The sequence below is a fragment of the Apus apus genome, chromosome 13 (assembly GCF_020740795.1).
Source record: "Apus apus isolate bApuApu2 chromosome 13, bApuApu2.pri.cur, whole genome shotgun sequence".
Lineage (NCBI taxonomy): Eukaryota > Metazoa > Chordata > Aves > Apodiformes > Apodidae > Apus > Apus apus.
In genome coordinates this window covers 11,285,801-11,300,850 of record NC_067294.1, presented here as the reverse complement: position 1 = coordinate 11,300,850, position 15,050 = coordinate 11,285,801, and the positions used below count along the sequence as shown (strand labels likewise).

Sequence of the window (15,050 nt, the reverse complement as noted above, 5' to 3'; positions counted from 1 at the left end):
TCTGTGTCTTGTGTGTGTTTTTCAATGGGAGAGAATTATTCTACAGCTGTTGCAAAGAAGGCCAAAAGCAGGAAAAAGTAACAAAATTGATCTGTGGTAGTTTCTGCAATTTTGGGGAGAGAAAAAACCCCACATTGAGCACCTTGGAAACAGAAGATAGGTTCTAAAGCATTTTGTACCTTTAGATTTAATTTTGGTAGTGTATTTGACTCTGTAACATGCAAAATAAATTACCGATTGTTGGTTCCATTCTCTTTAACCTAGATCTGCACAGAACAAACTGGCTGAAAGCTGACTTTGCTTTTAAGACAGGCAGGAAAAGAGATGTCTAATTGCTTAGTTGTATCTGTGTCAGTACAGAATTCATCTGACTCAACCAGTCAGCTTTCACGTTGATTGATTCACTCATGAATGCAGATTTTCCATAAAATCAGTAAACACTGCTGCTCTTTGCCCCTTGATACTTATTTTTTTGTGTATAGAAAATGCCTACACTGGTGGTTTGTGTATATGTCCAGAATTTTTTGCAAGTCCAGTATAGGGGTATAAAAATGCTCAAGTTAGTATTAAACCAGCTGGCTTGGATGCTGTTAGTAGTGTGCCCTGTGGAGGTGGGAGATGTGTTAGAGGGTGATTTGCTGTGCTGGGGCACAGCCTCTGTGTGCACACCCAGCTGTGACTGTACAAGTGCACCTCTACATGTGCCCTCTGATCAATTATGGCCTGATCTGTCATTCTGCTTTTTTTTAAGGTGCAGTTACCAGCCAAACAAATGACAGCTAAGTAGCTTACTGTGGTAAAAGCCCTAGAACAGATTAGTTTATACCGTTATACAATTTTAAACATTATTGCTACTGATTTTAATTTTTTGAACTTTGTTATAAATGTGACTAATAGGAGATTGCTGTGATATTTAGCTCAGTAGAGTTGAAGAGGTGAAAGTGTTCAACACAGCAAAGCCTGTGTTAGTTTTCTCTGCATCTGTCCTGTGGAAATTATTGAGGTAATATGGAACTAGAAATGTGTTAGAGGACAAGAATGGTGCCTGATGGAAGCAGCAAGAGATTTGGTACAGTAGCATTTTCTCACATGTGCTCTCTCTAGTCTTAACTGGAGGTGGAGTTGCTAAATACCAGGTAATTATGTGAATGCTGTTAAATTTGCTTTAATGCAGGATCAAAGTTAATGGTTTCGTTGTAACAAATATATCTAATGATAGATAATATATTCAGACAAAGCATAATTGTGACCGTTCCTTGTAAGTGTTTCAAGTAATCTGAGTCATCAATTCAGTCATGTTTACCATTTTAATATGGCACATACAGGAAAATGTTACTGGGTTTCTAAAGCATTCACCAGATCTCCATCTGGCATTTCTAACTTTAGCTTTTTGAAGAAGTATTTATACAAATAATGTACTTATTTATATTCAATATTTCTTTCTGTAAGCAGTTGATCCTTGCAGAAGTTTTAACCTCTGAAATGTTGCACCCATTTTACACAAAGTGGTAGTGCAGTGACTAAATTAATTGTCTCCAACTTCCTGAGAGCTCTGGGTGATGGAGACTGTATTGAGCTTGTATCTGGGATCTGGCCAGGGAAGCTGCTCTCTCACACTATGTTCAGTTTCTGAAATTGAGGAAAGGAGCAAAGCAGATTAAAAGAACTATTTTCCTCCTCAGCCTTCATTGGTTAAAAAAATAAAAACTACTACTAGTACACGAAGGGGTGTGAACAGTTCATGTCAGTAGAAGCAAGCTGCTGTACAAACAATAATTTGCCTGCCAGTCTTTGGTGTCAGTGGTGTTCTGCTTGTGGCAGGAAAACATGCTCAGTACTGCATCAGCTCCCAGCTGAAAAGCTGCCACAGTTGCAAGGGTGGAAAATATCGGGATTTGTTTTCCAGTTGTCATTTGAGTTTCTGGTTTCTTCTTTCATGGATCGTTGAGTCACTGCACTGGGGCATGTGTTATTATTATAAAGGTTGCTCTGACATCAGCCCAAATTTTCTGTTGGGGGTGTCATAGTCATGTTTTCTTTTGCAAGTTGTTCTTCATTTTGTGAATTGCAGAAGGTTAACTAGATCAAGCAACTTTCTGCAAGAGCAAGGGGACTGAAACCTGGTAATGATCATGAACTTGAATTGTACACCCTTTGTTCCTGTGCTAGGCAATCTCAAAGTGTTTTACTCTGAATATTGTCCCATGAAGGTTACTTCTCTCCAGGACTTGAAGAGTCCATTGTCCGTGGTTGATTTCTTCAATTTTTAAGATTGCTTGCCCATCTAATGCACCTGACAGAGGTAAACAAAGGAGAAATCAATCACTTTCTTTCCTCTTTTTGGTGCTTAAGAAACTTGGTCCTGGGAGGTCACAAAAGGTGTAACAGTCTGTTCAGAGATTTAGAAGTACTATGTGTTGCACCATGCCCAATCTCCTGCATATCACAGAATGTTTTAACAATCTCTTTTAAGAGAGCTGGATGTAGTATCTAGAGAAGGTGATACTTTTTATGTCCATTTAATTTTAAGTCCTATATGTATCTCCAAACATTCTATACAGAATTTGGAAAACTGTCGCCACATTTATATAAGCAGGTGTAAAGACACTAGGCTTGAGGAATTCTGCTTTTGCAGCTTCCAGATTGTAAAGGGATATGATCCTTTGCCCCCACCTCTTAATTTTGTTTTATTTTTCAGCAGTCTGTTATCCAATTGCTATGTCAAGCCCTAGAGGCCAAGAAAGGGTCCCCATGTGTCCTGCCTAGTTGTCCTGCCTCAGGAAGCAGCCCAAATGCCTTCTGTCTGTGACTGGCTTCTCTCTTCACACTGAAGTCTAGTCTGACACTTCTTCTGGTGTGTGGCAGGAGCAGGCTGCTGTTGCTGGTAATAAGATGGCTGACTGATTCTGCTCTGTACATCTTTCTACAACAGAGAAAACTGCAGCTGGGGCTTTTAGCTTTACTGTCCTCATGTGTGGCAGCTTTGGAATGAATGTTGAAATCCATTTACAGCCCACTTAACAAACAGTGATATTTGCATCTGGATATCAAAGCAAGCCATTTGCTAGAGTTCAAAGGCAGCTTTGCAAACATTGAATCTGATAGGTAAGAAAAACGAGAAAGGAAACCCTGATATGATCGTGTAATTTCTGTCCCGTGCTTCCTTCATGTGCTTTGCATCCATGTGGCTTCTGGGAAATATTCCTTTAGTAACAGAAAGGACTGTCTTCCCTAGGGTAGCTCTGACTTAGCAGTCACCTGCTCATCAATACACTTCCTGGGTGGGTTATACCTTTGTTACACTTACATGGCTATAGTGCAGGTGCATTAGTCAGAGGAGTCTCCTCTCACAGTCATTGAAGAGAAATAAGTGCTTCCAGGGCCTAATTCAGCTGACCAAGGCAGATATTGTCCAACTCTCCACTAACTGGAAAGTGAGTCTGAGATGACTCCTCTTGCCACTGCAGGTAAGTACCTGAACTGCTTTTTCAAGGAGGAATAACAGCTTTTCCTGAAAGAGGCTGCAATGATCATGGCTGGGAGATGCTCAAGTGCCCGAGCAGTGTCATCTAAACGTCCGTAAGGTAAATAGATAAAGCAGAAAGCATGTTTGGGGGGTGAGCACTGTGGGAAGAGAAATACAAAACATTGTGCCTCAGAGATAGGCAGCATGCCAGTTCTTGCTTTTTTCTTTGACTTACGAGAAAGACAAATTTAACTGTTTGGGTTTTGAAAATAATAGGATTGTGAAGGTATGTTTTTATGCTAAGAAAATCTCTAAGGAGCTGATGGAGTTAAGAATTTCATCTCTACCCTCACTTTAGTCTCTAAGGTCTTCAGTGGTTTAGAAGCAGCTGCAGACTCCTGCCCTTGCCCATGATTTCTGCTCTGAGTTACTAGTTCAAGCAATTCAAGCTTAATCCCTTGTTAGGAAGAAGCATTTGTATGTACACATGTACCAAAACCAGTGGCCCATCAACTGGAGAATTTTCATTAGCTCATTAGTTGAGATGAAATAAGCTTTCTCCATTGCAGACTTGTTACAGATCAAAACCACCAGCTTTGTCTTTGTAAGGGAGAATTTCTACTTCCTCTGGTATGGTGTCTCCAAAGAGGCACACCATTTAGCGTGAGAGCATGAGATATGCAGGAATGCATAGGTGTCCCTTCTTTGGGACATGAAGTAAAGGGAACATTTCAATGTTGGGAGCTACCCAAGCTGAACTGTGGATGCTGCCCTTGGTTTAGCCAGCCCAGCTGTATCCCATGCTTCCAAAGAAAGGTGAGGCAGGAAGATGAAACATGTTGGCAAAGCAGCTGGAAGTCCTTATTTCGGACCTCCTTAATCTTGACTTGGAAGAAAGCTCCAAGTGTGCAGCTTAGCAAGGAAATAAATGTTCCTGTTGTCCTGGGGTACTGAGGAGCCCCCTTCACAGTACTGTGTGTACTCCTAGGGGTACAGACCTTGGCACTACAGCTGTTGTGTAAGGAACATCAGCTCACATTACATTCCCATTTTCTTGTGGTCCAGAAAAGATATTTAGGGTTTCCCTGGGTTTTTTAAACATTTGATTTCAAGAACTTCAGAAGATCAATGAAAATCATAAAAAAAATAGAATTCTGTAAATTGTCAAATAATTATGCTAAAGTGGTGTTAAGATCTTCTGACAAATCTTTGAAATCCTTTAAGTAATAAGCATATATTTGACAGGAAATCTAGATTTCTTAATAGCACAGGCAATTTCAGTTCAGTTGAACAGGAAGTAGTAGGACTCAGATCTGTTTAAAATTTTAATTGGGTAAATTCTAATTAAATGTATTTTTTTAAGTAGGTGAGGATGTTCCTATGTTAAGGTAAGTCTGTGTAAGGTGCTGAGTGAGTATTTGCCTATTTTGGATTCAGAAAGATTTAAGCTATACAAAAATTGAAAGAATCAAAGGCTTTTGTATATTTTTGAGTGCATATTAGTAGAAAAAAACCAACAGATTTATTGCATTTTGGCATAATTGTACACAGATGGCTCTGGAAATCTAATGCAAAGAAAAATATTGGATCCTAAACTACTGAAGGATTTACTATTGACAGTCACAGAACGAAAATGCTCTCCTTGGCTTTAGCATTTATGAAGATGGGTGAGGAAGACTCTTTAGAATGACTCAGTCTGCCATGTGCAGGCTGCCTGGTCCAAGAAACCATCGTGTTACTGGCATTGTTATTTATTTTTCATCTGTGCTAGGAATTAAATGGACAGGATTTGCATGCAATTGGCTAGTTCTGTTGCACACTGTTAAGTCAGACTGGTGCCAGTAAATACCTTAAATAGCTTTTGATTTTTCCTCATCTTTGCTAAGCAGAGCCATTTTTGGGTGTATTCCATTCTAAAAGCAACAATCCTTTGGTTGGGTGATCCTTAGGTTGAAGGTATTTGTTAATAATACCTAAATTGAAAGGTGTTTTGAGATGCAGAAAAGCATTTAAATACAACCAATACACTCTTGCTGATTATTCACACAGCTCTAGATCACGTTTAGGGGACAGTAGGAGAAGAGGGTAAAATAAAAGCCATTTTGAAGTGTGCTGAAATCAAAGGCCAGATGAGTATCGTTTAGCCGTCTCAGCTCTGACGCATGGTCAAATTTTCAGTTGTTACCTAATGCATTTCTAATGTACATTCTCCCTGAAGTGTCCTTTGTTGTTGTAACAGAGACTCGTGAAGGACCAGAGTTTCCAAAAAGAAAAACAGATGCACTGGAGCCAGGTATTCATACTGCTCAAAATCAAGGTGACCCTAATAATAGCTTTCATTGTTCATGTGAGTCCATTTTGATTGCACTCATTCTGCAAGCTAGGTCAGCATGACAATCACCCTTGATCCTGGAGCTCCTTCAGGTAGCTTTGTTAGGCCAAGGTGTGGGCTCCTATGATGGCAAGTAAATAATAACCAGTAATGAATTAAGTGTACTAATATCCCAGTATCTCTGGAAAAAAAAAAAGTGATTGTATGTGCTTTGTTATCTGCTTGTGACTAGAAATGTTCAGAGCAGAGCATTGAGAAAGTGGCTTTCTCTGTGCCTACTTTGTTTGTTCTGCTCGAGTCCTCCTGATGTGCACATTATGGACACAGCCCTCTTTGAAGTGTACACTTTTATATTGAGACTGAGAGCCTGGTTTAGCCTTCAGACAAGTTGAGTGTTCAAAATGTAGATTGGAGCCAGGTATTATGTGGGAGAGAAGTGAATAAGGGCTTTCCATGCATCTCTACACATACCCCTCAGCTCCACCACCATCAGTCCCACCAAGAGCCCCTTCTCAGCTCTGCTAACACACCACAGCTGGAGGGTAGGCACAAAGGCAATGTGCTAAGGTATAATGCAAATGGAAGCTATTGTCTTAATTTTTAAATCACTGTGGTAAATGTGTTCATTTCTTGTGCTTAGTCAGGTGTCAGATCCTGCAATTAGGAGCAGGTCAATTATTAGATTTGTGAACTACAAGAAATGCATTTTGAGAGTTATTGAAAGCATTTTTCCAGTTCTGCTGAGATACTGTTTCTCCTTCACTTTCATTGCTTTTTCCAAGCCTAAAACCTGAAAATATATTCAGGGTTTGAAAGGACCATGAAGGATAAATGTGGAAGTATTTTTCTCCATGAGAGCTCATCTGTCTGCATCGTGTTTATGAGCATGACACTTGGGCTGCAGCTGAATCTCCATACATCTCACTAAGCAAAACAGCTACTGACTGCCTCAAGCACTGACATTTACAGAGTGTGTATCATCCAGTTATTGCTTCACACCCCTCCAGACGGTCTTGATCATCAGCTAATTAAAGTGTATGGCCTCTTTCGTGCACTCTTTCTTGGAGCTTCTGTTTTGTGAACACAGCTTCCCATTGTTGACGTGTTTATTACGTCTGGATTTTTTTCACTTTGCAGCATGACTGTGACTTGGTTTCTATCTCAGTAAACTTGAGTATCAGGGACATGGAAAGCTGTTCAGTGGAAAGGATGGGTTTTGCGCCCTGAAACTGTCTAGACCCCACTTAAACTCAGGTGGCCCACAGTTTTAGTGTTAGATGGGGTTTTCAAGCTGGAGGTAGTACCCTCTTTCAGCACAAGTAACCTCAACACAGCTTTAGGTTTGCTTGTCTGGACATATAATCTGCTAACAAATGTTACGCAAAATCTCAAAAGTGCTTCTGGAGCCTAGAAAAATAAAAAGCTATGGAAATGCAACTGTGTTGACAGAGCAGCCTCCTGATGACAATTTAGCAAAGACCCAGCCAGCCAATTTATTAACTGGCTGTGTTGCTAGCTCATTACTTCTGGCTTGGAAAAGTGTAATCGGTTGTAATCCAAGAAAACAGCTAGAGCAGCATCAGGTTTAACACTTCTAAGGCTTACTGCAATAAAAAATAACCAGGAAAATGTTCCCAGGACATAAATGGTGGTGTAATAATTTGCTGAAGAGTACTGGTATATTTATGTGAAGAAATAAATACATGGTTATTAAAGAGAATCTGTGAGAAATTGTGGGAAAGAGATGGAAAGAGTGGAAGAAAGGTGTATCCTTTTTCAGTCAAATTCACTGGGAAACTCAGAGGACCAGAGTCATAAGATTTTATCTGACTCCCTATTTGCAAATGCCTGTAGTGGTGACATCTCTCAGTGCAGATAGTGAGAGGTGAGGTGGACACAGCCCAGGCAAGGGAGAAAGAGGGCTCAGTAACTGAGCAAAACTGTGGGAAGAAAGACAGATGGTGCAGGAGGCAGGATTGTTCTGGTAGATAAACATTAGGAGCTTCTATCATAAGCCAAGAACTCATCAGTATTTTCAGAGCAATGAGGCCAGAATCTCCCTTGCTGTTAGAGCTGTTTGAGTATATGCAAGGCAGGTGCTTTGTATATATGCAAGTATATATGTTTGAGTATATGCAAGGTATTGCTTGGTAGCATCCTGCATTTTGAGTGAAAACAGTACAAGAAATTAGCATGAGTTGGAGTTTACTGCAATATACATAGAGGATTTTTTTATTCTTAGAAACAGCCAATGTGTTACACATTATTCAGCACAGGCAAAGTCTCTGACACTGCTAGCCAAAATGGTCAGTGGGAAGATGAACTCAGAGGCTACAGGAGCAGCTACCTTTAGCAAAGGAAATCAAGCACAGGTCCTTTCCATGAGACAGCTTCTTTTCCACAGAAATACTAACATTATTGATGATGGACACTGTCATTTGCTGGGTTCACAGAAACATTGCTGAGGTTATTGAGTTATTAAGCAGGAGCTGCCAGGTGGTTCATGACAGGCTTAGTGGGTCCAATGAGCAATTAGCCAGACATGAGACAGAACATGGACATTTCATGTTTGGTATTTCATTCAAATATGTTGTTTGGAAGTGGAACCTTTTTTCCAATCGGAGCTGTTAATCATTTTGGCTAGTGTGCTACTGATCCCACTGAAAGAGCCTTTTGAACATTGTTCATGAGTAAAATTCCAGGTTGAGAAGTTAATTTTAAATTGAGACATATTACTAAAGCACATAAAAATATAGGATAAAGCAACACTTCAAGGACAACAGTGGAATCAAAGAACACCATCACTATTGCATCCCCATGCTGCCGGTTCCACATCACTCTGAGAAAATTCAAACCAATATTTTGATGCCTTTTAATAGGGACATTTTATAGGATTTCTTTGGTACTTGAGGTAAAACTAAGACAACCTGTTCTGCAGTCTTGCATACCCAAATCCAGGCAAAACCCCATGTGAGCAGTTCCACAGAGGTGTACTGAAGTGGTCCTGGATGGACTTTTTTCCAAAACTTTCGATACTGGCCTGTTTTTTTCACTTACTGCTCTGGTAACAACAGAGCTGAACTGATAGCAAGTTCTTTTGGGAACACAGCCCTGTAAAAATGGATCATTGCTGAACTGCTCCTGATGATGAACCAGGAATTAGCTCAAACTGCCTCACCATCTCTTTTCAAATAGCTCATGTTCTTCCCATCAGCACCTATCGCCACAAACACCAATAGTTTGTCTCTTTCTAACTGCCAGCAATTTTCTACATTGGTGTCTGTTTCTGCCCTGTGTCCTTTTATATCATAAAGGAAAATGATGGAAAGCTTTATTAGTGACTTTTTAATGTGGAAGAAGGTATGTGAAGAAGTCAGACACCAAGGCAAGGAAGCTGGTTGTTCTCATCATGCACTTTTTTTTTTCCTACTGAGCAACATTTTTGTTTGTTCAAAGCAGGATTTGTTTGTTTGTTTACAGTAAATACCTGTCACATAGCAACAGAAACATTACTAAATCATAATACAGATAATGTTAAGCTCCTGGGTATAGAAGCCTTTAATGAAAAAAAACACATGTTCCTGATAAAAAATAATAAATAATGTCACCTTTTCTTTTTACATTAAAAATATCTGTACATGATTACACAATATAACAAAGTACAATTTTATTTTCTAGGCTTGGAGTGGCATTTCTGGGTTAGATCTTCATCTGAAAAGGCAGAGGCTTGTAGTCTTGATCCTGCATATTTCCCCCTGCATGAAAATAATTTTCCCAGTGTTCTGAAGTCTACGGCCTTGCCTGCCCTTTCCATGCAAGGGTGGAAGCAGCTCACAAGGAACACAGCAACATCTACATGCAGGAAGCAGCTAAGGACTGAGATCTTTGCAGAGAGGTGCATATGGTGATATTTGAAAGTCTTGAAACTTCATGCCTCAACTGGAAGAGAACAGAACCAATAGAAAAATAAAGATGGAAACCGTAAGTAGAAGTCTGTCTTCCTCATGTAGCTAAAAAACTTTTTTAGATGGTATGTTTTCCAAGATGGCACTTAGTGATCTATTACAGACTGACTCTGTCTCTTGACCAACCTTTGTTTTTGGTAAGAATGGCCACAGTTTGCTCAGGTGAGGACAGAGCTGGCAGCTGGCCTGGGCTTGGGGGCCACATCCCATCCATTGGCCTCCGAGTGGCAGAGGTTGGCCACTGGCTGCCAGCAGTGGGGCTGGACTGCAGCAATGCTGGCAGGGAAACAGCTCTGCAGGTCCTGCTCCAGCTTGTCAGGCACCGGGTACACCCTGTGAGCCTTCTGCCAATGAACTTGGCCAGGAAACACAATAACAGCATTTACAAAGAAAGCTCTGCAGGGCAGGGTGAATCAGCAGCTGATGCTGACCTTTCATCAGGAACTATAATCAAAAGGCAAATACTTGATTTGGCTGAAGACAACGTGGGGCTGGTTCTCTGCCAGCAGCACCTGCTCACCGGCGGGATCTGGTGCAGATGTTTAGTCTGACAGCGTGACAGACCTTAGCCAGAACTTATAATCTTTAAGATGGTGGTGTTACAGGACAGAGAGGTGGCTTTTACACAGATGGCAGCTGGAAAGGATTAACAGGAGTCCCTGCACTGGGTGGTTTGTATGTGCTGTTTCCTTACATTGACAGTAATCAGCACTCTCCTGGAGGAAGGCTCTGACACGGTCATATAGCCCAGCTGTCCTTGGAGAAACAGGAGAGTCTCCTCAGCCATTCTGCTCGTGTATGTTTCTGTGCCCCCATCGACCTGGAGATTCATAGGCAGTCAGTGTAGGAAGCACCATGACAGTGCTGATGCATGAGTTTTCATAAAGTCCTGTTGTCCATTAATCCTTTGGGTACCTTAAAAGGAATTAATTCCTTCAGCTGAGACATTCCTAGGACCATGACTAAAAACAGGACTCTTGGGATTCAGGGTCATTGTGGATGGGAAGCTTCTCATGTTCCTGATGATGCCCGTTACGTAAAACAGTGTACCTGGGAGTGGAAAAACATACGGAAAGATTAGTTAGTGCTAGTTAAGAGGAGAGGCTTATGTAAAGTGAGTTCTTGCAAACCCAGAAGTACATCTTAAGACAATATATCTTCCAAATATCCTGATCCCATGTTAAGCAAATGTGAATTCCTAGTCTGCTCTACAACAGGAAACCAAATCTTCCATTTGATGCAGTCAAGGAAATCACTGAAAGCCAAGAGCCTGTTGGTTTTCTTGTATCTAAGGTGCAGCTGGCAATGAAAGGAAAAGAAACCAAATACTAAGAAACCATAATTAAGGTGCTTAGAATACCACTGAAATGTCTGAAGTACATGGTCTGAATACCCTACAAATGAGGTATCCATTTGTTTCAGTAGGTCAGCCATGGACTCAAAATGAAAGCCAGGGTATAAACTGCCTGTGTGATTTAACCCTGGTGAATATTCCTGGAGAAATTTACCCTCTAAAGTACTAGATGCTGTTTTTCAACATGGTCAGACTTGGTTGCCTTAATACAGGTGACTGTATGTGCAGATATATCTATTAAACATACCCCTTTAGTACTCCATTCCTTTAAATAATGATCATAAATTTAAAGACTGCTAGTTCTACCAACCAGATACAGACTTGATGTAAGAAATGAGAAAAGACTTTTTGCATCTAACACTGAACAGACACTTTGATTAGACAACCATGAAGCATACAAGTCATAACATTTATAATTTTATATATCAAGTCAGACATGGCACATTGTGTGAGGTAATCCAGCCCAGAGACCCCTCACATGGCAAAGTCTCTGCTACAAATCGTGACACAGAGGATGAGAGCCTGGAGACCGCCCTGCTCTCTGAACAAAACAGACATGGTTCAGAGCAACTCAGGACTTGCTCAGAAGCACAACAGACAGGCACTGAAAGCTGACTTCAAACAGGATATCCAAAGAGCCAAACCTTTCTTCTTCTGCAGTAGTCAAAAAACAGTTGTGCAAGATCAGCAATTTAGCAGGAGATGCCGTTTGTTACAAAGATGCTTTAAGCTAAAAGAAGTCATTAAGGTGTCCCAGGATCTCTTGTGGCACAAAGTGTCTGTCTGAAGCCTCTGGCAGTTAGCTCAACACTTCCAGCTGTTTACCCTGTGGGGAAAGAGGATGGGTAGGAGAGGAGGAAAGAGCGTTTGTATGCAGGGTGTGAAAGCTGCACTACAGGGGTGATGGTTGGCTCGGGCACTGGCACATTGTTCCTAAAATTCTTACCAATATTTCCAGGAAACTGCTAAAGAAAGGAGTCCTCAGCTGGCTGGCTTTTGTGTTACCATGACTGTTTTCACATGCTGTAGTTTTTCCCTTCAAATGAAAGTTCAAAGCTACCTGCCAGTTACAGGGCACCAGTTTAGCATCAGAGAAAAGACAGGATTATACCAGCCCTGGGTTTTTTCACACCACCAAGTCTTAACTGATGCGCTCTCTGAAAATACAATTTATTTTTCAGACATCAGTATCTATGGGAAGCAAGTTTCAGAGAGAAAGCACAGCTGCACCCACAACTCATTTTTGCCTCCCCTGCAGGAATGCACACCTCCTGTGCCTCAGGAAGCCAAGCACCACGGGATTTATCCCACCGACCGCAAGTAGAAAACAACACTTGGACCTGCCCCCGTGGGCTGAATTCCAAGAGAAATTTGTCAGGTAGATTTGAGTAATGAATACATCTGAGGAAGCCGTAATATATAAGCAGGAAAAGAATTTGTAAAGTTTTAAATGTATTAAATTATCTGCAGCAGATTAGTCGCTCAGCTTTCCTGCCTGTAGCGAGCTCCTTCCATGGGATTTGTATCTGCTGGCACCTTAAGCCACCAAGCTCAATTACAAACGGCATCCTAGGCTGACCCTGCCCTCTCCACCTGAACCCTCCCAGAACTGGTGGTGAGTGTTACTCTCATTTCACCAGGCAGCTTTACTCAGATCATGAACACTGACACCCAGCACTAACGCCCAATACTGAAAAGGCATTACCACATATAAAGAGACCCCACTGGGGGCTATTCACATTCTTGCCAAATGGCACTTTAATTGTGATGATGACCAATTTGGAGACAATTGCTTCTGCATCTCCTGCTGTTTCTGACAGTCCAATGGACTCTTTAATTAACTGGTTGGATTAGCTCTCAGCAGTGGAGGGGATCTGTGGTTTTACTCTCTGTAGGCCATGACGAGAACAAGCAGCTCCAGCAGTATTCTAGGAACTCGGCAAGAGCCAGGGAGAAAACACCAAAAAGAGGCAGTGGCTGTTTCAATGTTCCCCCTTAGGTTCCCTGCAGAGCTATCCCCCGCACCAACTTGTACAATGCCTTAAGAAAGCAAAGCCAAAGACTCACTGGTCTTTGGTTTCCCCCAACTCTAATGAAAAACCATCACCATCTCCAGGGAGCTTGAGGAACCTACTTAGTCCTCTCCTCCCAATGAGCAAAGCCCCAGCATCCAGCTCTGTCCCCCAGGATCACCTGTCTTGCTGTGTCCAAAGCCTCAGAACAAACACGGGGCTTGATGTTCCCTCAGCAGCCTTTCCCCTTTAAACTTGGCAGGAGAAATAATTTTACCTAGAGGACTCTAGTGATAGCAAAGAAATAATAATACAATAAATGCCCACAACTGCCCAAGGACAGGAAAGTTTTCAGCTGGGCTGAAGGCAGATTAATGGAGGGAAGTGCAGCTGTGATAAACCCACTGTAGGTGCACAGCTGCACCTGCATCAGGAATCTGTCCTGCTGAGCTCTGGTTAGCTCCTTTTGAAGACAATGCATGCCCCGAAAAATGTACGGACTAATTTAATTTACAACTAGATTTAACAAGTTGGGGTGGATGTTTAAGGGAGGGCAGAGGATCTGAGAAATGTGCAATTATAAAGATTTACTTGCTAGGTCAAAAATAATGAGTTTCAACCTGAAATCAGAGTGGTACAGGAAACGCTTAAAAAGTTTTCACGGTTTCCGATATTTTCCCTATTTTTGATCTGGTGCAAGTCTGCAACTTCTCACAAGACAGAAAAGAAAAAAGAGACAAGAGCCAACTCAAATTCATGTTCAAGTGATTATTCGGAGTTACACCATGAAACCTCTTATTTGCAGAAGCAACAGCAGAAGTAAACACTTGTTGGGACCCAAGGAAGACACAATTTTACTGAGTAAGTTGTGATCAATTGTGAACAGAGATTCCCATTTTTAGTGATGAAACTACTGCTATTGAACCCAGCTACTCAAGGCAACAGATCATAGGAAAAGTCTGCACATAGGTAGAAGCTGGCTGGAGCCACATTTTAAGTGGCATTGAGCTTCAAATTGAATAAAGAATTGAAACATTTCTTAGATTAGAAAATTGTGTTGGTCCACAATTTACCTTTCCCTGCGTTTCTCTTTCTGTCACAGCTGCACAACTCTTCAGTGCTTTCCCATCTGGAACATAAGCAGCACTATTGTTGTAGCTTCTCACTCAATATAGTGTCCATTTCTCAAAGCTCTGTTTCTTTCAGATGGACTTGAAGAGAAATAATAAATATCTCTCTTCAATATCCAATTGGGTTCACAGTTAACAATCACTTGGCAGACCAGAGTAGGTTATTTTAATGAACACATCATTCTGAAATAAGCCTTCCACCATCTGTTCCATCCCATAATTGTAAGTGCAAACTGTATAGTTCATAAATGTACTATAAAAGAGACAACAGTTTAAGATGACTGATAACTGAATTGTTAATTATTGCAGACAGTGATGCAACTTCTTTATTTCCTTTTCAGAAACAGGTAGAAAACAGTATTTTAATTCTGTATTTTATGGTAGTCACTAACCCAGAGTAAATTATTGCCTGTAGATTATAGAGATGTTGTTAAATGCAAAATCATTGGTTTCATTATCTTGCCATGTCTATGACAGAAGTGCCCAAGAAAGATCACAAAGACCATTCTAAACCCCAGTTTAGAATGTTTAGAATGTTTAGAATGTTTAGAATGTTTAGAATGTTTAGAATGTTTTTCAGAACAGCAGGAAAGAACCTGTGGCATCGGAGCATCCTCCAGGGTTACAGGAGTTAAAGGTAAAGATGACAATGCTATTTGCTCCCTAAAAAGATGCTTTTTGACATTTTGGAAAACTGGGGAATCTTGGGAAACAGTCAGAAAGTTGAGGGGAGTGTCAACATAAAATCCAAGCACCTCTGGAATCTGCTATTTTCATTTGTGACATTTTGA

General features: G+C 41.0%; 1 protein-coding gene across 3 annotated transcripts in view; it reads right to left on the bottom strand.

Annotated features, from left to right (window-relative positions):
* Window positions 1-8,004: 8,004 nt before the first annotated feature.
* Window positions 8,005-15,050, bottom strand: part of HTR4 (5-hydroxytryptamine receptor 4) — a 107,954-nt gene continuing 100,908 nt past the window's right edge. For 2 of the 3 annotated variants that reach the window (XM_051631250.1, XM_051631252.1), the window contains one exon: window positions 8,005-10,813. In XM_051631250.1, the coding sequence (XP_051487210.1) occupies window positions 10,726-10,813 (88 nt within the window). In that variant the 3' untranslated portion in view covers window positions 8,005-10,725. The remainder of the gene's footprint in view (window positions 10,814-15,050) is intronic. The other variant, XR_007890802.1, reaches the window with a different exon arrangement.